We start from the raw sequence: 25,984 nt of genomic DNA on the forward strand, positions 1-25,984 counted from the left end.
GCAGAGCAGGACCAATAGTTGTCCTGTGGACAGATTCCCCCACCTGAGCTGTGGATCTCTGCAGTTCATCCAGAGTCACCATGGGCCTCTTGGCTGCATCTCTGATCAGTGCTCTCCTTCTTCAGCCTGTAAGTTTAGGTGGACGGCCGTGTCTTGGTAGGTTTGCAGTTGTGCCATACTCTTTCCATTTCTGGATGATGGATTGAACGGTGCTCCGTGAGATGTTCAAAGCTTGGGAAATCTTTTTATAGCCTAACCCTGCTTTAAACTTCTCCACAACTTTATCCCTGACCTGTCTGGTGTGTTCCTTGGACTTCATGATGCTGTTTGCTCCCCAATATTCTCTTAACAAACCTCCGAGGCCGTCACAGAACAGCTGTATTTGTACTGAGATTAGATTACACACAGGTTGACTCTATTTAATCATTAGCTCAACATTCGATCATTCAGCAATCATCAGGCAACTTCTGAAGGCAATTGGTTGCACTCAGAGAAAAGGGGGCTGAATACTTTTGCACACCGCACTTTTCAGTTTTTTATTTGAAAAAAAAAATTAAAATCATGTGTAATTTTCTTTGTACTTCACAGTTGTGTGCCACTTTGTGTTGGTCTTTCACATAAAATTCCAATAAAATATATTTATGTTTGTGGTCGTAATGTGACAAAATGTGGAAAAGTTCAAGGGGTATGAATATTTTTGCAAGCCACTGTATCTGTCTATCCATCTGTCTATCTGTCTGTCTGTCTGTCTGTCTGTCTATCTATCTATGTGTCTGTCTGTCTGTCTGTCTGTCTGTCTGTCTGTCTGTCTGTCTGTCTGTCTATCTATCTATCTATCTATCTGTCTGTCTGTCTGTCTGTCTGTCTATCTATCTATCTATCTATCTATGTGTCTGTCTGTCTATCTATCTATCTGTCTCTGTCTGTCTGTCTGTCTGTCTGTCTGTCTGTCTGTCTGTCTGTCTGTCTGTCTGTCTGTCTGTCTGTCTATCTATCTGTCTGTCTGTCTGTCTGTCTGTCTGTCTGTCTGTCTGTCTGTCTGTCTGTCTGTCTATCTATCTATCTATCTATCTATGTGTCTGTCTATCTATCTATCTATCTATCTATCTATCTATCTATCTATCTATCTATCTATCTATCTATCTATGTGTCTGTCTATCTATCTATCTATCTATCTATCTATCTATCTATCTATCTATCTATCTATCTATCTATCTATCTATCTATCTGTCTGTCTGTCTGTCTATCTATCTATGTGTCTGTCTGTCTATCTATCTGTCTCTCTGTCTGTCTGTCTGTCTGTCTGTCTGTCTGTCTGTCTGTCTGTCTATGTATCTATATAAAACAGTAATTTTTCTCAATAACACAGGCAGCACCATTTGCTTATACTAATGCAGGTACATGCCCGTGTGAGTACTTTTCTGGAAACTTGTGGATCAGGGTATTCAGCAGAAGCCAGAACGTCCTGGTGATAACAGGTTTGGCTGTTCTGTGTCTTGACTTCCTGTTACGGTCTGTTGACGTGCCATTCAAGCAGGATGGTTCGTGCCGATCGGCCATATGGCTTGTTTCAGCTGTGACTTGACGTGCGGTAAAATTATATTTAATGGTCATCGTTCTGTACGGCGAGGCGGAACACAAACCAGTAACCACGTCACCCTCGATGGGAAAACTGTCCCTCGGGAATTCAGTCAGGTGACGAGACGGTTTGTTTCACCTGTCAGCGACACGCCGGAAAATAACAGCTCTCCCGGCGAAGGGGCTGACAGCAAGCCAGGGAAAGCCGAGCTGACGGAGAAGAGGAAGAACTCGTGTCAATCAACACGGGCTGGTTGGGATCAGTGACTGGATCAGCACCGTGCAGGCTTCTTGGCAGGGAGACAAAACAATAATTCACACGAGCCAGCGTCTTGACATGCACTGGGATGCGGCAGCTCTCCGAGCTGTCATCCATGGTGCATCAAACCATCTGTTGATTACCAAAACCCCTGCCCACCGAGGTCTATTTATAGGCTGAATCTCCCTGGGTCACATGCTGGGCGTCTATCCACAGCACATCTCGTCTCTCTGGTGGTCGACTACACGTTGGACGAATCTGTCACTCTGCTCCATTATGGTATTTGTTAAACATGGCGAATGTGTGGAGGGCAACGTGCCCCTTACCTCACGCCTCGTGTTATACCCCCCAGAAATGTGACCCGTGTTCAGAAAGACTTGAGTGTACGTTAAGGATGCAGTGATGCGACGCATGTCTGGGTTACCGAATTGTAATTTGTTTTTTGTTAGTTGTTGTTGTGCATGTTGTTGTGCATGTGCTTTTAAAAGCATGCCAGGAGGTATAGAAAGGGCCCATAGAAATGTACACACTTGCATAGTAATGCACATTTACAGGAGGTGCATGTACATCAAATGTAATCTTGGTAACACTTTCTAATAAGTACACAAATGAAGCATTAGTTAGGTATTAGTAACTACTGAGTTCATCATTTGTAAGGCAAGACAATGGTTAGTGTTAATAGATGTTTTATAAATATTTATTAATACTGCAATGCATGATTAATTCATGCACAAATGTACATGTAAATAGTGTGTTAATCATGTACTTACACTTCTTTTGTGAGTCTCGAGGTGCTGCTGGTCTTTCAGTCTCACGTGTAAATGCTTTGTAAGACACAGATAGTCCTCACTTTAGATGAGCTCATACACAATACTTGCCTAACAACTAGTACTACCTGACTTAATCATGAACTGCAGTATTAATAAGTATCTATAAACATCTATTAACACTCACTAACCATCGGTGCATGTCTTGCTTCACAAATGATGAACTCAGTAGTTACTAATACTTAACTAATACTTCATTTGTGTAGTTCTTGTGAAGCGTTACCAAAAGGAAAAAGAAACACAGGCCCTAGCACATCAGGATGAACAAGTTGGAGCTGAACATGCTCCAGACTGTGGAGATGACGGTGGACTTTAGGCCACAGCCCTCAGCACTGCTCCCCCTCGCAGTATCCGACAGCCCCGTGTCCACCGTGGAGACCTTCAGCTTTCTGGGGACTACCATTTCCAGACACCTCAAGTGGGAGACCGACATCAACTCCATCCTCAAGGAGGCCCAGCAGAGGATGTTCTTTCTATGGCAACTGAGGAAGTCTGGTCTGCCGCAGGAGCTGCTGAGCCAGTTCTACACCCCAGCCACCGCATCCGCGCTGTGCACATCCCTCCCGGTCTGGTTCGAGCGGCACCAAAACGGGACAGGAACAGACTGTAGCCAGCAGTAAGGACAGCAGAAAAACATCACCGGTGCTCCCTACCCACCCTGCAGGACTTATACACCTCTAGACCCTGAAAACGGGCAGGCAGAATCAGCACAGACCCCCCCCCCACCCCTGCACACACACCCAGGACACAGTCTGTTTGAACTCCAACCCTCTGGCAAGCACTACAGAACATCCATCCATCCATCATCCAATCCGCTTATCCTGCTCTCAGGGTCGCTGGAGCCCATCCCAGCAGCCACTGGGCAGCAGGCGGGGAGACACCCTGGACAGGCCGCCAGGCCATCACAGGGCCCACACACACCTAGGGACAATTTAGTACAGCCGATTCACCTGACCCACGTGTCTTTGGACTGTGGGAGGAAACAGGAGCCCCCGGAGGAAACAAACGCAGACACGGGGAGAACAGGCAAACTCCACCCAGAGGACGACCCGGGACCACCCCCAAGGTTGGACAATGTGGGGTTCGAACCCAGGACCTTCTTGCTGTGAGGCAACCGGGCTAGCCACTGCACCACCCCACCACAGAACAATGGGCACCAAAACAACCAGACACAGGAACAGTTTTTCCCCACAGGCCATCTCTCTTATGAAGACTGAACAGGAATAGACACTTCTCTAAACAGCCCTGTTTGGTCAAGATGTCTCACCTACATATCTACCATGTGCAATATACATTTTTGTGTAATACAAATGTACAATTGCAAATACACATTCAACTGCCATACACTGGTTATAAACGAGTGCTGTTATCGTCGTGGTTGTAACGTAGGTGTATGTAGTTCTGAGGTGGATGGTAGGCGAATACATACTGTATACTTCTGGTATATAAGATGATACAGTGTAATATATAGTAGGAGTATATAGTATTGTATATGGGCATGATGGATTGTGGAGTTGTGGTATGGAATATGGTATAGTATGGGCAATATAGTGTATAAGCATCCATCCATCCATCCATCCATCCATCCATCCATCCATTTCCCGAACCGCTTACCCTGCTCTCAGGGTCGCAGGGATGCTGAAGCCCATCCCAGCAGTCACTGGGCGGCAGGCGGGGAGACACGCTGGACAGGCAGCCAGGCCATCACACACACACACACACACATTCACACTTGGGGACAATTTAGTACGGCGAGTCACCTGACCTACATGTGTTTGGACTGTGGGAGGAAACCGGAGCCCCCGGAGGAAACCCACACAGACACGGGGAGAACATGCAAACTCCACACAGAGGACGACCCGGGACGACCCCCAAGGTTGGACTACCCCGGGGCTCGAACCCAGGACCTTCCTGCTGTGAGGCGACCGAGCTGACCACTGCGCCACCGTGCCGTAAGTCTTTAACCATTGAAATCACTGAATAATGAGCATAATAGGTCAACATTCAAGTAACAACGAAAACAGATGAAATGACACAATGCACGTCCAACTATCAAAACCCTCATCCTGAGTAGATAAGCAATATGGTACAACATGTGGGCATAGGTTGTAGATTACACACCCATAACAAAACTCTGTACAGTAGCAACATAGCACCTGTTGTGCATACATGCTTGCCTCCCATGTCCTGTTGTTGTTCCATTTATTTCTTCTGTCTTATCTCTTTGTCTGTCGCTGCTTTCTCTTTTTTTCTCTTTCTTGTGTGTGCGAGTGATGTCTGCAAGTGCTAGACCTGCTGTGTACCAGAGTCATGTTCCTCGTGTGCATCGGCACACTTGGCCAATGAAGTTGATTCTGATCAGCACGCAGAAAAGAAAAAACAATCTGACTGGATTTTGCGAGGCAGCTAAGAAGGCTGGGCTGTACCGGTTCAATCATTTCCTAAGACGGCGTCCAGATTTTAGTATGAGAAAACCAGAAGCCCCTTCCGCTGCCCGGGCAGCTGGGCTAAATCAAACTGTGGTTGAGAAGTGGTTTGATGGCTACGAGGAAATCTTAACAGAAGCGGGAATGAAAGCTCTCCCGTCACATTTGTAGAACTGTGATGAAACAGGTCTGCAGGGCCACTTTGTGCCCCCAAGAGTTGTGGCAGAAGCAGGGAGCACCTGCTATGAGATACGGCTGGTGAGAAAGGACAAACAACTCCAGCGCCTACCGGCTGACATGCAGTGGAAGACGACATGTCTCTGCTTGGGATTTTTAAAGCCAACCACTTGATCCCAGCGAATGTGGCAAGGCATTCAGTCTATCACAGACTACAAAGCTCTCATCGAGGTCCCACTGTCCATGATGCCTCCCTGCCAGACAAGCTAAATCATTTCTATGCCAGATTCGACAAGGACAATACTGACCCAGCCACAAAAATCCCCAGCCACCCAGAAAACCAGGTGCTCACTCTATCAGTCGCAGAGGTCAGAGAATCACTGGGCAGAGTGAACACACGGAAGGCTGCCGGACCAGACGGCATACCGGGTCGGGTCTACCGGGAATGTGCCGACCAGCTGGCTGAGGTCTTCACACCTGTATTTAACCTCTCACTGTCCCAATCTAAAGTCCCAGCCTGCTTTAAGACCACCTCTATCATTCCTGTCTCAAAGAAACCAACATCCACATGTCTGAATGACTACCGACCCATAGCACTCACCCCCATTGCCATGAAGTGCTTTGAAAGACTGGTTCTGGCTCACATCAAAAACATTATCCCCCCCACATTCGACCCACATCAGTTTGCCTACCGTCCCAAAAGGTCTACTGAGGATGCCATTGCCATTGCCCTACACATTGCTCTGACCCACCTTGAACTTAACAACACATACATCCGGATGCTGTTTATAGATTACAGCTCTGCCTTCAACACTATCATCCCCGCCAAACTAACCACCAAACTCCTCTCCCTTGGCCTCAACCCCTCCCTCTGTAACTGGATCCTGGACTTCCTGACCAACAGACCTCAGTCTGTTAGGTTAGGTGACCACACCTCCTCCACCCTGACCCTCAGCACAGGTGCCCCTCAAGGCTGTGTTCTGAGTCCCCTCCTTTTCTCCCTCTTTACCCACGACTGCCTGCCAACTCACCCTTCAAATGTTATAGTTAAGTTTGCAGATGACACCACAGTCATTGGCCGTAACACCAACAATGACGAGATGGCCTACAGGGACGAGATTGAGCACCTCACATCATGGTGCACTACCAACAATCTTGTTCTCAATGTGCAGAAGACAAAGGAGCTGATTGTGGACTTCAGGAGGTCTAGAAGCTGCAGCCACTCCCCCATACACATCAATGGGGTGGAAGTGGAGCGTGTTTCCACCTTTAAATTCATTGGAGTCAACATGATTGAGGACCTTTCCTGGACATTAAACACCCAGGCCCTTGTGAAAAAGGCCCAACAACGCCTGCATTTCCTGAGGAGGCTGAGGAGCACCCGTCTACCCCCCCAAATTCTCACCAACTTCTACCACTGCACCATAGAGAGCATCCTGACCATCTGCATCTCAGTGTGGTACGGCAACTGTACCTCAGTAGACCAGAAAGCTCTGCAGCGGGTCATCAAGGCGGCCCAGCATGTCACCGGTACCCAGCTCCCAGCCATAAAAGACATTTATCACAAACACCGCCTTCGAATGGGTCTGAGCATCAGCAGAGACCCCACCCACCCCAACCATGGACTGTTCTCCCCCCTGCACTCTGGGAGGCGCTACAGGAGCCTCAGAGCCTGCACTACCAGGCTCAAAAACAGCTTCTTTCCACAAGCTGTGGCCCACCTGAACCTGGCTACCCACTGAATGTCTGTAGATATTGTTAAATATTTTGTACTCCAGCTCTCTTTTAACTTATTTTTAGCCTTTGGTCTTCCTGTGTGTATATCTTATATTGTGTTTGCTGTGTTTGTCTGTGTCTGTCTTGCACTGTTTGGTGAAGCCACAGCCCTCATTTCATTTTTAACATGTGCCTGCACATTGTTTTTAATGACAATAAATTGAATTGAATTGAATTGAATTGAATTGAATTGAATTGAATTGAATTGAAAGCCGAATGGCTCTACCAGGAATCACCAAACACTCTTGTGAGTGTTTCAGGCAATGGGTGAATTAACAGTGAACTGATCCCGGACTGGGGGAGGCAATTTGTGGGAAAACCTGCCAAAACAAGTCCCAAAGGCCACATTTGCTTCTTCTGGATGAATACAGTACCCATGTGTACAACACTGACTTTCTGAATTTAATGAAAGAATAATGTGCATGTCATGTGTTACCCAGCACACACAACGCACTTCCTACAGTCTGCAGAGAAGTCCCTCTTTAAAAGTATAAAAAACAGCTGGAACAAGAGGGGAGGAGATTTACTCGGGAAACAGGAGGTTGGAAGTTGAGAAAATCAGAATTCTTCACTCTGTTTTCCCAAGCAATGGAAAAAGGCTGCTACTGTGGAGATTGCCCAAAATGGGTTTAGAGGAACTGGTATGTACCCAGTTAATAAAGACGGCATAAATGCTGACATTTATGAACCAAGTAAAACCACTGACAGAGCTCAGCAGGCAGCAAATACAGCGCCGTGGGCACTGCCACAGCAGACACCAGCAGCACAGGCACCAGGACTGTGGTCTCCAGCACAGCAGCACAGGCACCAGGACTGCGGCCTCCAGCACAGCAGGCACCAGCAGCACAGGCATCAGTACTGCGGCCTCCAGCACAGCAGCACAGGCACCAGGACTGTGGTCTCCATCACAGCAGCACAGGCACCAGCAGCACAGGCACCAGGACTGTGGCCTCCAGCACAGCAGCACAGGCACCAGCAGCACAGGCACCAGGACTGTGGCCTCCAGCACAGGCACCAGCAGCACAGGCACCAGGACTGTGGCCTCCAGCACAGCAGCACAGGCACCAGCAGCACAGGCACCAGGACTGTGGCCTCCAGCACAGCAGCACAGGCACCAGCAGCACAGGTACCAGGACTGTGGCCTCCAGCACAGCAGGCACCAGCAGCACAGGCACCAGCAGCACAGGCACCAGGACTGTGGCCTCCAGCACAGCAGGCACCAGCAGCACAGGCACCAGGACTGCGGCCTCCAGCACAGCAGGCACCAGTAGCACAGGCACCAGGACTGCGGCCTCCAGCACAGCAGGCACCAGCAGCACAGGCACCAGGACTGCGGCCTCCAGCACAGCAGGCACCAGCAGCACAGGCACCAGGACTGCGGCCTCCAGCACAGCAGGCACCAGCAGCACAGGCACCAGTACTGTGGTCTCCAGCACAGCAGGCACCAGCAGCACAGGCACCAGGACTGCGGCCTCCAGCACAGCAGGCACCAGCAGCACAGGCACCAGGACTGCGGCCTCCAGCACAGCAGGCACCAGCAGCACAGGCACCAGTACTGTGGTCTCCAGCACAGCAGGCACCAGCAGCACAGGCACCAGGACTACGGCCTCCAGCACAGCAGGCACCAGCAGCACAGGCACCAGTACTGTGGTCTCCAGCACAGCAGGCACCAGCAGCACAGGCACCAGGACTGCGGCCTCCAGCACAGCAGGCACCAGCAGCACAGGCACCAGGACTGCGGCCTCCAGCACAGCAGGCACCAGCAGCACAGGCACCAGCAGCACAGGCACCAGCAGCACAGGCACCAGGACTGTGGCCTCCAGCACAGCAGGCACCAGCAGCACAGGCACCAGGACTGCGGTCTCCAGCACAGCAGGCACGAGTCTTGCGTTTGTAAACGTTACTACACAGTGAAATCCTGAGCGTTAATTTAACTTCCTGAGTGTTAATTTAACTTCCTGAGCGTTAATTTAACTTCCTGAGCGTTAATTTAACTCCGAGAGAGTACAAAAGGATCCATTTGTACACTCTCGCAGTTAAATTAACACTCGGTTTGTTACCGTGTGCGTTCGTGTCGAAGAGGTCATCACGGAGAAACTGATCTGAAACGAAACGCCTCCCAGTTGTTGTGCCGTCGGTTGTACAAACCGTAAAGACGGTAAAACCGCGCATCTGCATTTCTATGGCATGCCGAGAGGGAAAACTCCAATGGAAAAAGGAAGCAGGCAGGCGTGGATCCCCGTGCGGTCCGCCGGGAGGACCGGAGGACGGGGTCAGAAGAGCAAACGTCCGACGCGGAGATCTGAGGAGAACGTGTCCAATCTGGTGTGTGTCCGTGTCTCACACAAATAAAGTGTCGTGACTGGACACACAGCTCTAAATGTGATACTGCCCAGTACAGCACCGGCTGAGTTGTTGGTGCCTTCCTCAAGTTTGACCACTCGTCCACCAGCGTGCCGCTATTCCAGCCTCGACCTCACGACCCTACAAACCACTGCACCGTCCAGAAGAGTAAACTACGGGGGCTTACCTTTGATCTGATGACGCAAAACTCGTTTTCCTTCGACAACGGATGGTAAGAACAGTCTTGGACATGTCCACCAACAAACTAGCCTAATCGTAGGCTTCTAAAGAGAGGCGGCTGGCCAGTAGAGGGCGCTGGGGCACCGCCCCCTTCAAATATCAAGAGATGAAAATCTACTTAAACAAGTTAAATATAAGTTAGTGGTATAATGCAAATAATGATGAAATACAAGTGTTGTCAGTCTGTGAGCGCCTGTCAGCAGCATTAGATATCGGTTCAAATGGTGTTTGGTTGGTTTCTGTCTGAATACATGTACTTCCTGTCTGAATACATGCACTTCCTGTCTGAATACATGCACTTCCTGTCTGAATACATATACTTCCTGTCTGAATACATGTACTTCCTGTCTGAATACATATACTTCCTGTCTGAATACATGCGCTTCCTGTCTGAATACATGCGCTTCCTGTCTGAATACATATACTTCCTGTCTGAATACATGCGCTTCCTGTCTGAATACATATACTTCCTGTCTGAATACATGCGCTTCCTGTCTGAATACATATACTTCCTGTCTGAATACATATACTTCCTGGGTGAGGGGCGCCGGCCAAACCATACCTTATGTAAGCCCTCGAACCTGTGGCGAGCAGGTGACCTGAGGCTGCTGTCTGATTGGTTTCTTCGGATTTTCCAGGGGGCGCAGTTCTGTGCTGCCCCAGACACTCCCACTTTTATTGGCAGTGAATTGGTATTGTTTTAATGTGTTTTGAGCTAATGTGATTGGACAATTCTCGTGGCTGTCAACCATGTACACACCCAGCACCACGCCTCTTTGTTGCTCGGATGCGTGTTGTGTAAGCAGTGTGTGTGTACGTAAGTAAGTATAAGCAAGTGACGCACGGAGCGCAGTCGCAATGATGAGCGATCGTTTCTTCTTCTCTTCTCTTCTCTGACTTACGTTACACGCAACAGGGCATTCATAACATTGGGCCACCTACTGGCGTATGCATAGAACACAACACTCGTGTCCACTGTCAATCATCCACCGTCAACGAACCCTGATAAACTCTATAGGCTACATGGTCCTTCTAAACTGCCCCCCCCCCAAAATGTTTTTTTTAGCCCCAGCCGCCACTGCGCGGCAATTGATTCTTTCGTAAATATACTTGGCGTGTGTGATGTTTGTGGGCATCGCCACTGGGTGGCGCTGTGAGCCGATGGCTGGCGGGGAGGGCCTGCTGTAAGGGGGCAGAAAGTGGGTGAAAGCGAGGCGTTGCTGAATAAAGTTAAATAACAGTTCGTGGGTCAGCAGCAGAACGGACCGGGAGGTTCTGCTCCGGGACTCAGCCTTTCCACCCGGAAGGCTTTCTGCCTTCCTTGCTGCGACCTTCGGCATATTCTGAGATGTCCATTTTCACACATTCCTAACCTGCCTCCGTTTAACTTTTATACGCTTTCCCCTGTGAGTTTCATAGGTGCGCCCGCTGTTTCTCCTCAGTTCTGCGCGCGCATCTGGTTGACAACGCAGCTTTTACGTCACGCGGTAAGGGGTCTGACTTCCCCCGTGAATGGACTCTTCTAGAACCCCCCCCCCCGTGTATGGATTCTTCTAGAACGCCCCCCCGTGGAAGGACTCTTCTGGAACACCCCCCCCCCCGTGGATGGACTCTTCTAGAACTCCCCCTCGTGGATATTATTCTAGAACGCCCCCCCCCGAATTGATTCTTCTAAAAATCCCCCCGTGGATGGACTCTTCTAGAACTCCCCCCCCCGTGGATGGGCTCTTCTAGAACTCCCCCCCGTGGATGGACTCTTCTAGAAACGTTCTACAAAAGAGACTCAACACGGATGTTGAAATAGATATGTTTGACGTAATGCTGTTTTAGTAACGATAAGATATAAATAACATGCTGTATATCATACAACATGATGAGGTTTTTTTTGGAAAATTCCATATCCATAAGAACAAAAGGTCAGGAACTAAGCCAAAATCCCTGCACTTTATTAATGAATTTAAACAATATAGCACCACTTTATTTAATGTTAAAAACAAAAAAGTTATCAAGACTTAAATTACTAGGCGAATTTAATATGCTGCATATAACAGAAACTCTGGCACCGTAAAACGTCATCTTTTTTTTTCCCTTTTCAAATTTCCTTGGGGGGAGGGGGGTCCCTGGGGAAACTATTATGGGCAATACTTCCGGTGTTCGGCGGAAGCAGTGTCACAGACCGGCGGCAGATTTGGCTGAAGTGTTAGCTGTTGCTGTTCGTGTTTGATAAGAAGATGATAAAAGCTGATGACCCACATTTAATAACAAGTCGTTATTAAATGTGGGGGGGGCAACACGTGGTGTTCGCGGCTGTACGGGTAACAGGGACAAGGGACACAACAAGCCCGCCTACAGACATTTATTAAGGAACATGCATGTTAACAAGAGGTACATAGATGATGAAACAGCATTTTAAAGGGGCTTCGGGGTGGGGTTCACACCAACATACTAGTGACAGTAAGAGAAACAAGTCGTGTTTAATGCGGCTAAATGTCTTCATACTGGAGCCTCCTAATGTGTATTGCAACACTAAACATTGCACGAGACGACAACACTTTAAATGCACACGCGATGCACTGAAGTTAAGCTACAAAACAGATATCTCAGAAGCTGAGGCAAATATGATTTTTGTAAATTACTCGTACGTTTTACTCTAGAAAATGAACACAGCTGAATGACTTATATAAATATAACCTTCTCTGACATTCTAGTAAAAGTGCTATTTATTTGGTTTCAAAGTATGTATGTTGCCCTTTTGTATGTATTGGTATTGAGTTTGTGTTCTAGCATACCTAAAATCATTTAATTATTAAATGAAATAATTACATTATACAACTAGGATGCAAAATGTTTGAAATAGTCGATTCTCAAAAATAATAGGCAGTGCAAGCATTTAGTGCAATACGAGCAGGTGGGGGGGGAGCCTGGAGCGGTGGAGGTGTGCGCTGGAGAGAAGAGGTATGAAAGTCAGTATGCATGAATGAGAGGGAGGACCGTGGAATGGTGAGGATGAAAGGAGCGGAGGTGACGAAGGTGGCTGAGTTTAAATTACTTGGGGTCAACTGTCCAAAGTAACGGGGAGTGCAGAAGAGAGGTGGAGAAGAGAGTGCAGGCAGGGTGGAGTGGGTGGAGAAGAGAGTGCAGGCAGGGTGGAGTGGGTGGAGAAGAGAGTGCAGGCAGGGTGGAGTGGGTGGAGAAGAGAGTGCAGGCAGGGTGGAGTGGGTGGAAAAGAGAGTGCAGGCAGGGTGGAGTGGGTGGAGAAGAGAGTGCAGGCAGGGTGGAGTGGGTGGAGAAGAGTGTCAGGAGTGATGTGTGACATAAGGGTACCAGCAAGAGTTAAAGGGAAGGTTTACAAGATGGTAGTGAGACCAGCTATGTTGTATGGTTTGGAGACAGTGGTGCTGATGAAAAGACAGGAGGCGGAGCTGGAGGTGGCAGAGGTGAAGATAAGATTTTCATTGGGGGTGACGAAGAAGGACAGGATTAGGAACGAGTGTATTAGAGCAGCATTTCCCAACCCAGTCTTCAAGGAACACCTATCCTGCAGATTTTCATTGTAACCCTGCATAGGTAGCCCTGCTTGTACTTACTCAACCAATCATCTCACGGCACTTAATTATGCAAGGTGTGCAACATCTGACATAATTCATTGCGGAGTGGTTGAATAACTACAAACAGGTACTTATTCAGGATTGCAAAGGACTGGGTTGGGAAACACTGTATTAGAGGGACAGCTCAGGTTGGACGGTTTGGAGACAAAGCAAGAGAGGCAAGATGGAGATGGTTTGGACATGTGTGGAGGAGAGATGCTGGGTATACTGGGAGAAGGATGCTGAATATGGAGCTGCCAGGGAAGAGGAGAAGAGGAAGGCCAAAGAGGAGGTTTATGGATGTGGTGAGGGAGGACCTGCAGGTGGCTGGTGTGACAGAGGAAGATGCAGAGGACAGGAAGAGATGGAAATGGATGATCTGCTGTGGCGCCCCCTAACGGGAGCAGCCAGAAGTAGCAGTAGTAGTAGTAGTAGTAGCAAGCATTTAGTTGACTTCATAATATGTGAAATTCTTCTCATACTACATCAGATTTTCCAAAAATAAAGTTATCTATGCTTACCCAATTTGAACGATTAAATTGAAAATATGAAATTGAATGCAATGATTCATTTCCATAATATATTCAAACATGAAGGTTTTCTGGTGAGCTTGAGCAACCTTGGTGTGCCGGCGGCTATGGATCAACACAACAATTCCCCGGTTGTTACCAGCAGTGTTGAGAAGCCTTAATATTCAAGCAGACGTGTTTGAGTGCAAGTAGGTGCCAGCATAGGTACTGACATAATGACTTTTGCAAATACAAATATAAACAAAATACGTACAGATTTAAAAACAAAAATAGCTTGAAAATTATTTCTATGCATGAGGGGAAGTAAAATCAACATTCCTTTAATAACACATTCAGAGAAATTCTGCTTTCCATTATTGTGCTTGTATAATAGAACATTAGAAACACAAGAAAGTAAAAAAAAAAAAGTACTGTAGGTTTTATCAGTTGATAAAGAGGCAAAATATTTTGGACACATCAAATAAATATGGCTATTTCATCTAAAACACAGAGTTAGTGGACAACAGTTCTACATTTCAGTACGTAACACAGATTTAAGAACATGGTGGAAAGGACGACACCAAAGACTACCCTGTCCAAATGACCCTCTCCATCCTGTCCCCCATCTTCTTCTTCTTCTTCTTCTTCTGCCGTTTGTCTCACATCATTGCGCTGTGGTTCTTAAGGTGGGAAGCCAGTATTTTTTCATTTTCCAGTCGGGAAGGTGTTACTGAAGATAACGGTGATGAATATGACGGCAGGTCAAGACCTCATGCAAGTTGCTGATGCACATCTCTCAGCACACGGGAGGTGGTGGAGTACTACGTCTGGAGGCTGCGTCTTGTTAACTTGTTAAGTCCTTTTCTTTGATTTCATCCTTGCTCGCCATGCGTCCCTGTTTGTGGACACCCAGAGGCAGGATTTTGCAGTTTGATTCGTGAATAAACCACATACTGAGAAAGAGTTAGACTGTGGAGGGGTTTTCAGTAGGTGTAGGGTAATGAGTTGTGTATGTAATGTTCAACGTAGTGCGACTGGATAAATTCCTACCATAACTTCAAAGGGTCCTGTTTATTTCTGGAGCTGTCTCAGTTGTTGACATTCCATGTATTCCCAAAAGAACCCTTGGACATTTCATCTGTGATGTTGATAATGGGTGTAACCCCTCTGTAAAACAAAAACAAAAAACCCAGCCATAACAAAATTAAACAGGCCGATAACAACTTCTTTCTTTATGCAACCAAGGAGACAGGGTTTGCACTTTGTAGCTATAGAATGTGAACTGTGCACATGCACTGTGTACAGTTCACATTCATGTAGCATGTTATGCATGTAAAACTGACATAAGACTTTTTTCTTTTATTTTTTTTACTACTTTATTAATCCCCGTGGGGAAATTCTTTCTCTGCATTTAACCCATCCTAGCTGTATAGCGAGGAGCAGTGGGAAGCCGCCGTGCTGCGCCCAGGGACCAACTCCAGTTGGTCTTGCCATGCCTCGGCCAGGGACACAGACAGCAGCATTAACCCTAACATGCACATCTTTCTGATGGTGGGGGAAACCGGAGCACCCGGAGAAATCCCACCACAGACACGGGGAGAACATGCAAACTCCACACAGAAAGGAGCTGGGATGACCCCCAAGGTTGGATAACCCCAGGGTTCGAACCCAGCACCCTTCTTGCTGTGAGACGACAGTGTTAACCGCCAGACATGGTAAAATAGAGTGATTATTAACTTACTCGTAGCCCTGTAGTGGCACTTGCACTACTTGTTCATCTTCCGCCAAAATACTCTGTTCTTCCTCCTGATGAATGAGTGAAACACAGTTTAAGCCGATGGGAACATTAGCCAAAAGTAGATGAAATGCATGCTGCTGTAAATAGCAGATGGGGATACAAAGTGGGTGGCGAGGCTAAGCATGCATGTAAAGTGCACACTGTCTTCCTGTTTCACTCTCACCCAAAAGTATGCTAACGTATATATTTTTAGATTCTTGGTGAACCAAATCTAAACATCTAGTTTGTGGTTTTGGTAGCCGGTCATATAGTTAGCCAAATAGACTTGTGCTTTTTTTTTTAAATGAAAGAACTTTATGATATTTACAGGCTGGAAATGTTACTATGCATCCATCCATCCATTATCCAAACCACTTATCCTGCTCTCAGGGTCGCGGAGATGCTGGAGCCTATCTCAGCAGTCATTGGGCGGCAGGCGGGGAGACACCCTGGACAGGCCGCCGGGCCATCACAGGGGGCACACACACACACACACATACATACACACACACTCACACCTGGGGACAATTTAGTACAGCCGATTCACCTGACCTACATGTCTTTGCACTGTGGGAGGAAACCCACACAGACACGGGGAGAACAAGCAAACTCCACACAGAGGAGGACCCAAGACGACCCCCTCAAGGTTGGACTACCCTGGGGCTCGAACCCAGGACCTTCTTGCTGTGTGGTGACCATGCTAACCACTGCACCACCCAAATGTTACTACATGTGGAACAATATCTACACCTCACAGGTTTACAAGTTGTCAGTGTGCATCTAGAGGCACTCAGTAGCAACCACGTCTGCAGCTGAACTAAAGGTCACACAATATGAGAGAAATGTACCTCTTCATCAGCATCCTCAAGTTTCTTTTTCTTGCTCTCTGGCATTAGGTCATCCAGCCAGCTCAGCTCTCTCTTGGTAAAGATACAGTCCATCAGCTTTCTGATGAAAACCAGAGCCAACACCTGCAAGATTCAAACAGCTCATCTGCACCTGCACCATCATGCACAGCCCAATAAACAGTCATATAGCCTACACATAAGATACTAAACTACTGTTTCTGTGCGCCATCTCAATAACATGTATAGTAGTTGTACGAATATTCAGACGGTTAATAGCTGAAAGGGAAATCTATTTTTCTTCTATCGTTTATCAACTTGACTTTTTTTGTTGCGAGAACACAAAGACGATAAAGCACTTTTAATCTTTTCCCATGAACCATATGGTTAAAAGAAGCCATTCAACCTTCCAATTAAAGAGGCCTTCCTTGCCAAAATGTTTGGATTGGATTGAGTTGTCGCTGTGCCACTTCGACTAACTCCAAATTTATCACGTTTTAACATCCATCCATTTTCCAGACCGCTTATCCTGCTCTCAGGGTCGCGGGGATGCTGGAGCCTATCCCTGTAGTTATTGGGCGGCAGGCAGGGAGAAACCCTGGACAGGGCACCAGGCCATCACAGAGCCAACACACACACACACACACACACACACACACACACACCTAGGCAAAATTTAGTATGGCTGATTCACCTGACCTACATGTCTTTGGACTGTGGGAGGAAACCCACACAAACACGGGGAGAACATGCAAACTCCACACAGAGGACGACCCCCAAGGTTGGACTACCCCAGGGCTCGAACCCAGGACCTTCTTGCTGTGAGGCGCCCATGCTAACCACACTGCTCCACCGTGCCACCCCAGATAGCCCTTGCCAGTCATTTATCCCTACAGTCCAGGAGAGCTGGTGGAACGAACACCTCCTATCAGAAAAAAGCCAACACGACTCACAATGTTTTAACATTTTGGGGTTAAAAAGAATCTTTGGGAAAATATGGATGTGACCATAATCCTAATTAATGGCTGTTGTTCTACACAGACACAAAAGGTTTGTTTTTGAAATGCTAATAAGTTAGAAGAACATACTTTTCTTTTTTTTTTTGGTAGATTAAGGCTGGATTTTTTTTTGTGGTCCCCCCTCAATTGTATCCGGCCAATTATCCCACTCTTCTGAGCCATCCCGGTCACTGTTCCACCCCCTCTACTGATCCAGGGAGGGCTGCAGACTACCACATGCCTCCTTCCATACATGTGGAGTCGCCAGCCGCTTCCTTTCACCTGACAGTGAGGCGTTTCACCAGGGGTGCACATGGGAGGATCAAGCTATTCCCCCCAGTTCCCCCTCCCACCGAACAGGCGCCCCGACCGACCAGAGGAGGCACTAGTACAGAAACCAGGACACATACCCACATCCGTCTTCCCACCTGCAGACATGGCCAATTGTATCTGTAGGGACGCCTGACCAAGCCGGAGGTAACACGGGGATTTGAAGCGGTGATCCCCGTGTTGGTAGGCAACGGAATAGACTGCCACGCCACCTGGACGCCCATTAAGGCTGGATTTTATCCAGATATTGTGAAACTGTGCCAAAAGATCCCAAGAATGACCACTGTTTTCTCACCATCATGGGAAAGACAATGGCAGCCCTGGACGTCTTGATAGCCCAGAGCAGGACCAAACAGCTGAGCTGGATGATGGTGAAGAGGTGCACCTTCCTCAGAGGTACGTGGCGCAGGTAGATAAAGTCTGGCTGGTGCTTGGCTGGCATCCCAAACAACCTTAGACGGTCAAAGAACTGGAGAAAAGGCATACGAAACTATCACGAAGCCTTCCTTCCACCATTTGGGGGAAAAAAAAGTTGCACCTGTTCTAAACAAAATGATTGGTAGCTCAAAATTTTAAACAAATTATGGTGGATTTGAAGGGAATTTGAGTGGATAGTAGTAGACAATATGAGGCCCAGGTTGACGGAATAATATCCCTTGAATGATGAACATCTTGTAATGATTTTTTTTTCAAACAAGGACATTTTACACTGTCTTTATTCAGCACTTTCCAAAAGCAACGTTACAAAGTGCTTCACGGCTGACAAAGCAAAACGTTAAAAGAATGATGGAAGAAATGCATTAATGCACCATAAAGGTATCAAGACTGATAAAATATGGCAATGTAAAACACATCAAAACTGACAAAAGCCCTCGCTTGCTCTTTTGCATATCCTCGTAATGTTAAAAACATGTTGAGGTACTGCGAGTTTACCTGTATGCCTCTGAGGGAAGATGCTCCCATGTAGAGGAATACGCCATACAACACAGGCATGGGAATGAGCTGGAGGACAAAAAGCAATTATCAAGCACACTTTAGCAAACCAAAAAAAATCATAAGGTCTATGATTTATCATTATAAGCAGTGTCACTCAAAAAACTGACATGTCAAATGGCTTCATGCAACTGTGTTAAGTAGCATAATAAGCATAGTAGGTTATAAAGTTATATTTGTATATAATACAATATATAAGCAATATAATATATATTATATTATATTGCTTATATAATATAATGTGTGTCATCAGGACAGAGGAAGGAAGACAAGGAGACTTGGTGGTGGAATGAGGAAGTACAGCAAATTATACAGAGGAAAAGGTTGGCAAAGAAGAAGTGGGATAGTCAGAGAGATGAAGAAAGTAGACAGGAGTACAAGGAGATGCAGCGTAAAGCAAAGAGAGAGGTGGCAAAGGCAAAGGAAAAGGCGTATGGTGAGTTGTATGACAGATTAGACACTAAGGAAGGAGAAAAGGACTTGTACCGATTGGCTAGACAGAGGGACCAAGCTGCAAAGGATGTGCAGCAAGTTAGGGCGATCAAGGATAGAGATGGAAATGTGCTGACAAGCGAGGAGAGTGTGCTAAGAAGGTGGAAGGAATACTTTGAGGGGCTGATGAATGAAGAAAATGAGAGAGAGAGAAGGTTGGATGATGTAGGGATAGTGAATCAGGAAGTTCAGCGGATTAGCAAGGAGGAAGTGAGGGCAGCTATGAAGAGGATGAAGAATGGAAAGGCAGTTGGTCCTGATGACATACCTGTGGAGGCATGGAGATGTTTAGGAGAGATGGCAGTGGGGTTTTTAACTAGATTGTTTAACACAATCCTGGAAAGTGAGAGGATGCCTGAGGAGTGGAGAAGAAGCATACTGGTACCGATTTTCAAGAACAAGGGCGATGTGCAGAACTGTAACAACTACAGAGGTATAAAGTTGATCAGCCACAGCATGAAGATTTGGGAAAGAGTAATAGAAGCTAGGTTAAGAGGAGAGGTGACGATCAGCGAGCAGCAGTATGGTTTCATGCCACGAAAGAGCACCACAGATGCGATGTTTGCTTTGAGAATGTTGATTGAGAAGTATAGAGAAGGCCAGAAAGAGTTGCACTGTGTCTTTGTAGATTTAGAGAAAGCTTATAGAGTACCGAGAGAGGAGGTGTGGTATTGTATGAGGAAGTCAGCAGTTGCAGAGAAGTATGTAGGAGTGGTGCAGGATACGTATGAGGGAAGTGTGACAATGGTGAGGTGTGCGGTTGGAATGACGGATGGGTTCAAGGTGGAGGTGGGATTACATCAAGGATCGGCTCTTAGCCCTTTCTTGTTTGCAATGGTGATGGACAGGTTGACGGACAAGATCAGGCAGGAGTCTCCATGGACGATGATGTTCGCGGATGACATTGTGATCTGTAGTGAGAGTAGGGTGCAGGTTGAGGAGAGCCTGGAGAGGTGGAGGTATGCACTGGAGAGAAGAGGAATGAAAGTCAGTAGGAGCAAGACGGAATACCTATGCGTGAATGAGAGAGAGGACAGTGGAATGGTCAGGATGCAAGGAGTGGAGGTGACAAAGACATCTGAGTTTAAATACTTGGGGTCAACTGTCCAAAGTAACGGGGAGTGCAGTAGAGAGGTGAAAAAGAGAGTGCAGGCAGGTTGGAGTGGGTGGAGAAGAGTGTCAGGAGTGATTTGCGACAGAAGGGTACCAGCAAGAGTTAAAGGGAAAGTTTACAAGATGGTTGTGAGACCAGCTATGTTATATGGTTTGGAGACATTGGCACTGACGAAAAGACAGGAGGCGGAGCTGGAGGTGGCAGAGATGAAGATGCTAAGATTTTCACTGGGAGTAACGAAGAAGGACAGGATTAGGAACGATTATATTAGAGGGACCGCTCAGGTTGGACGGTTTGGAGACAAAGCAAGAGAGGCAAGATTGAGATGGCTTGGACATGTGTGGAGGAGAGATGCTGAGTATATTGGGAGAAGGATGCTGAATATGGAGCTGCCAGGGAAGAGGAGAAGAGGAAGGCCAAAGAGGAGGTTTATGGATGTGGTGAGGGAAGACATGCAGGTGGCTGGTGTGACAGAGGAAGACGCAGAAGACAGGAAGAAATGGAAACGGATGATCCGCTGTGGCGACCCCTAACGGGAGCAGCCGAAAGTAGTAGTAGTAGTAGATAAGCAATATAATATATATAAGTATAAGCTATTAATTATTCATCCATAACATTTAAATCAATCCAACATTTCATTTTTTTGAGTTTAACAGTTTTACTAATCATTTATCAGTATTATTCATTGTTATATCAGTATTATTATTTATTATCAGTATTATTCATTATTATACCAGCATTAATTATTATTTATTGTCAGTATTATTTTATTATCAGTAGAAACGGTCTATGACTTCACAGTATTAATGACCTACTGTAATAAAAATTTTCGATAAAAACTCCACCTGAGTACAAAAGGTGACACTTGCATGAAAAATTGAAAAATACTAAATTTTAGCATCATATAATTGCACTATATGCCACGTTCCACCCATCTGTTTGCCAATATGGATGAGGGAGGCTAACCGTCCAAGAATTGACGAGGAAAAACCAAACAAATACTGAATGTGTGTGTGTGTGTGTGACCTTGAGAACAGAGGTCATGAAGACAGAGGAGCCCATGAGAGTGAAGATCATGAGGCCGGTGAAGCGTTGCTCTCTGATGCCGAGGAACTTGGGCTGCTCGCCGGGGGCCGAGCACTCAGACTCCAGCTTCAGGCTGTTGACGTGGGAGATGGAGAGGACGGTGGCTGCCACGAACCAGGGCAGCCCCATCACAGAGCACAGGCCAAGCATCAACCCAACCATGAACAGATCCAGGTGGTACCCACAGCCTTTCTGAATGAGGAAACACCAAAGAAAAATTCAAGTTAAAATTGGCGATATTTTGCAGCAGTGCAAAATTTGCCTCATCTGTTGCTCTACGAGTCGCTTTTGGTTCAGCTTATACTGGATACCAAGTCTGACTGAAATACCTTGAGCTTGTGCTCCTTCCTGTTGATGATTACAGCGGTGATCTGTTGGTCCATGAAGATAAGGATGGTGCAAAGCAGAGCTGGGATGACCGATATAACTGCCGTCCACCAGGGGTTTGGGCCCAGTGGGTTGATGAACCAACCACGATCATCTCTGGTGGGCTGTGAATGCATGATTTGGTTGTTTTTTTTGTGTGTGAACGTGATTTTGAGATTTAATTGGCAAAATACAGAGGAACATTAAGTACACACAGCTTTCAGATAAAATTTACATTTTACTCGGCAGTGTGTGTGATATGCCCTCGACTCTTCACTTCATAATTCATCCAGAGCCAGTTTAGATTTGATTGAGTCTGACAATTATTTGTGCAGTTACTCATTTTACAACCCAACCCACCTTAAACACACTGGGAACCTGAAGTTTTGGAGAAGGGACTCCCAGGGCATAGTCTATCGCGACCATGGTGAAGATGGTGATGAAGACAGCAAAGTCACTGATGATAGACCTTACCTGGGAGACACGATGCAACGATTATAAACGTCCTCGAGATTGTCAACATCATGATGATGAACGTCAAATGCTGACGCACTAGCCTGGCAACCAGACAAATCTGCAAGCTCATGTTTTATTTTCTCTGACAGATGCATTTGCAAATTGATCTGGAAATGTCAGGCTACTGACACACATCCCAGATAGCAAAATTGCTGTGGTCCGGACCCGTCCCACACCTGACACTTCATCCAGCCCACACACTACGTGGAACGATGGCACTTGGGCGGTCCACTCCTGTTTGTCAGATCTGGGTCAGAACCAAGCCATAGCAATGCCACATATTTGCCAAAGGTGGCCCATATTTGTTTTGTGATATTTGGGCCATATTCACCATTTACCACACGGGCCACTTCAGGGTCACATCCAGATTATATGTTGCCAAGAGCACCGCATATTTGCCAAAAAAGGCCCACATCTGATTTGGCATATTTGGGTCATATTTGCTATTATACATGTGGGCCACTTCAGGCTCACATCCATTTTGTCAGGGCCAGAAGAAGGCCATCAGTGGCCTTCTTCTGGCCCTGCATGTGGCCCACATCCGGATGCTATCTGCAAGGCTCAGCGTTTTTGGTTTTTACCAATTTTCACTGAAAAATACCGAAATTTTTCACCCGTATTTTATCTTTCCGTGGATCCAAAAGTTGTTCCTTTTTGCATGAGGTTATGTAACAGTGTCCTCTTGTTGCGAAATTCGGCATGCTGGATGGCTTTGAAAGACAAAAACCGAAAACGCTGAGCCTTGGCTATCTGGGAAGCATTACAAAGAAAAGAAATTCCATCCTCCAATAAACATACAGTACTGACATAAGACCACTGGAGTGCACTGCTGCACTACATTTACAACTTGAGCCCAGACTACATCGTCGTACGATGGCACATCATGCAAAGGGATCATAATACAAGTACATGGGGGTCATAACACATACGACGCGATGCAATACCTTTGTGGGAAAGTAAGTGCTGAACTTGAAATCCTTGAGGAATGCGGACATGAGGACAGTAGAAAAGAAGAGCACCACACACCAGAAGAGAACGTCAGGGACGTAGGGTCCGTGAGGGCCACAGGCGCTGCCCACAAACTCCCCCCGCTTCTCAATGCAGTCCTGTAACGAGATATGGAGGGGCAGGATTAGGTCCACCTAACTGACAGTGGGATTAGTATTACACCACTGCCAGCGGCCTTTAGGTTAGCAGACGGTTTAAGAGCATCCCCGTCTACAAAAAAAAAACTTAACTGAGTACAAAAAAATAGGCTTTTATGGTGATTTGGCATGAGTAATCCAATATAATCCAGCCCACATGTCCTTAATCTCCTCCCTTGGGCCTACTCCATCTGGAAGAGCATGCCACTTTAAGGGGAACAACCTAAATGTGCTTTTTTTCTGTCTGTCTTTGTTTAAGCGAAAAACTTCTGCCTATTCTGTGTGAAGAAATAAATCCTCCGTGACAAACAAATTCTTTCCTTTCCTTTTTTTTTTTAAATCAAAAGTAATCTGTGCAATACCTTGACCTCTAACGCCTCCCAGTAGATTTCAGTAGCAGTGACATTGTTGATCTCCCAAAACCTCAGTGTGACATTGCTGGGGTCAGGAGGCTCAACACATGAACATCTGTAGGGGCACACAGACATCTGTGTCATGAAAAAAACATCCCTCATCTGTCAGGGATTTACCTTCCAAGAAATGCATTTAGCACTTAATTATTAGTTCCCAATTACCACACTAAAATCTAGCTGAGCAAATGCATCTCTAAATTGTCCTAATTTCTGTGTGAGCATCCACATACGAGTACAGGGACAGCTTGTCCAGGTTGTTGTTCTTGTTGAAGGGGTAGTGCTCTCCCAGGTGCATGAGCTTCTCCAGGGCTTCATAGATGAAGATGATGCAGATGAGCGAGGCGAAGGCCTCCTCTGTAAAACGTGTGATGTAACAGACCAGGGAACTGGCATCTGTGGCCACCAGCAAAATACAAAGGAAGGCCGTCCAGAGACCAATGCATGTTCTCAGGGAGAGATAGGACAATCCATACTCCCTGTGTGGTGACGTAAGAGAAAATAAAAGATAAAGATCACAGGGGATCATAGCCATATTAAATTATGACATCTATGGATTGTTTAATTTCAGGTAGATATGTTTAATGCAGTGGGGATTGGGAGACTGCCATTATCACAAAGTAATGTATTGGTCTTTTTTTTTTTTTGTCAACTTAATCAGAACATTAAATGGTTAGAATTGAGCCGGATGCTGAGAGAGATGATCCACTGGTTTCCACTGAATTTGCCCCACAGCAGGCCAATAACATTCAGACAATCTAATCGCATGGCTTGTGGGCCTGTACGTTCACTAACTGTAGTGGGGGAATGTAACGTGCAATGCATCTAAGAATGCTTCATTTATTTATTCTATTCTTTTAACTTCTATGAATTTTTGCCCTTGGCCTACAGCTCGTGTGAGTCTGCATGCAGGGCCACATGAGGGTGACAGTGTGCATCTCTTGCCCATGTACCGAGCTGTCTATTGTCTCTGACATAATGATGATTGCCACTTGTCTGTGAGTTTGTGTATGGTCTGGGTAGATTGTAAAAACTAAATTGCCCTTCTGGGATAAATAAAGTTGTCTGAATCTGAATGTGAAAAACAGATTATGACCAATGCTAAACATACAGATGAAATGAACTGCATACACACAACATATGCACAGGGGTTTGAATGAGCTGTATGTCATTTACCATAATGATTCAATGAAATGATTAATAAACATTGTGATTGAGAAATGTACAGAGTGGGATACTGAAAAACATGCACGTACTTGCAGAATTTGAACAATATCTTCTCAAAGACAAGCACGGGCCCTGTGCTGCCGAGGATGGTGAGGGGCTGCCCAGCGAACAGCGAATAAGCGATCCCTGTCATCGAAGCCCCAAACAGTGACTCAATTGCACTCTGGACAGGGAGAGGAGATAGGGAGTGTCAATAATTACAAGTTGCCTTAAAAATGTTTACCTGAAAACCAGGGTTATCACTGTATTGGAAGTTGGCTGTGAGCACAGTGAGTGTTTGGGACAGCGCCGCAGCCTTACTATTCGTCCCTCGGTTGCCTCCCCCAGTAATCCTCCAAAAGTGATGACCGGAGACATGCAGGCGCAGTACAGGAACAGAAAGGAGGCTAGGCATTGCAAACTAAATGCATCCGTATAGTCAGACAGATAGTGAGGTGCTTTGCGCTTGATATCAAGGATGAGACCGCCAAATAACCTGCAAACATAAAATACAGAGTTTTATAATCACGCTCATGCCATCGTAACAACTGTTGTCATTTCCATACCGGTAAATGAATCAGAAAGCAGACACACTTTCTCATTTCATTTCATTTTATGTACTTGCGCACATGAAATGAAATGAAACATAATTTCCCTCAACCCACAGCAGTGCAACACAAAGACAAAAAACATCCAAAAACTACAAGAACTACAAGAACACATATATCCAAACTAACACATATATCCAAACTAACACATATATCCAAACTAAAAAAATAAAATAAAATCACTGTCCAGGAGAACGAGCGCCAGCCAGGATGACTGTTGGAACTGCCGGTCTGCATGGGCAAGCAGTTAGCTTAGCCCACCACTTCCGCGTCCTGTCAGACTGCCCCCGGTGTTTCCTCTTCGGGCGCCGCTCCGGGCAGGGCCGTGGTCCCTGGGCCCACTAGATGCAGCAGACCAAGCTCTCCCAGCTGATCC

General features: G+C 46.5%; 1 protein-coding gene across 1 annotated transcript in view; it reads right to left on the reverse strand.

Moving 5' to 3' along the window:
* Window positions 1-14,549: 14,549 nt before the first annotated feature.
* LOC130133426 (sodium-driven chloride bicarbonate exchanger-like) overlaps window positions 14,550-25,984 on the reverse strand; it is a 30,890-nt gene continuing 19,455 nt past the window's right edge. Inside the window, exons 7-20 of the mRNA XM_056302007.1 lie at window positions 25,322-25,496; window positions 25,051-25,184; window positions 24,028-24,273; window positions 23,747-23,852; window positions 23,184-23,345; window positions 22,084-22,197; window positions 21,687-21,848; window positions 21,298-21,549; window positions 18,606-18,674; window positions 17,968-18,141; window positions 16,348-16,470; window positions 15,464-15,525; window positions 14,773-14,889; window positions 14,550-14,617 (exon numbers count right to left, since the gene is read on the reverse strand). Coding sequence (XP_056157982.1) covers window positions 14,811-14,889; window positions 15,464-15,525; window positions 16,348-16,470; window positions 17,968-18,141; window positions 18,606-18,674; window positions 21,298-21,549; window positions 21,687-21,848; window positions 22,084-22,197; window positions 23,184-23,345; window positions 23,747-23,852; window positions 24,028-24,273; window positions 25,051-25,184; window positions 25,322-25,496 — 1,858 coding nt within the window. The 3' untranslated portion in view covers window positions 14,550-14,617; window positions 14,773-14,810. The remainder of the gene's footprint in view (window positions 14,618-14,772; window positions 14,890-15,463; window positions 15,526-16,347; window positions 16,471-17,967; window positions 18,142-18,605; window positions 18,675-21,297; window positions 21,550-21,686; window positions 21,849-22,083; window positions 22,198-23,183; window positions 23,346-23,746; window positions 23,853-24,027; window positions 24,274-25,050; window positions 25,185-25,321; window positions 25,497-25,984) is intronic.

This window comes from Lampris incognitus, unplaced genomic scaffold (genome assembly GCF_029633865.1).
Source record: "Lampris incognitus isolate fLamInc1 unplaced genomic scaffold, fLamInc1.hap2 scaffold_317, whole genome shotgun sequence".
Lineage (NCBI taxonomy): Eukaryota > Metazoa > Chordata > Actinopteri > Lampriformes > Lampridae > Lampris > Lampris incognitus.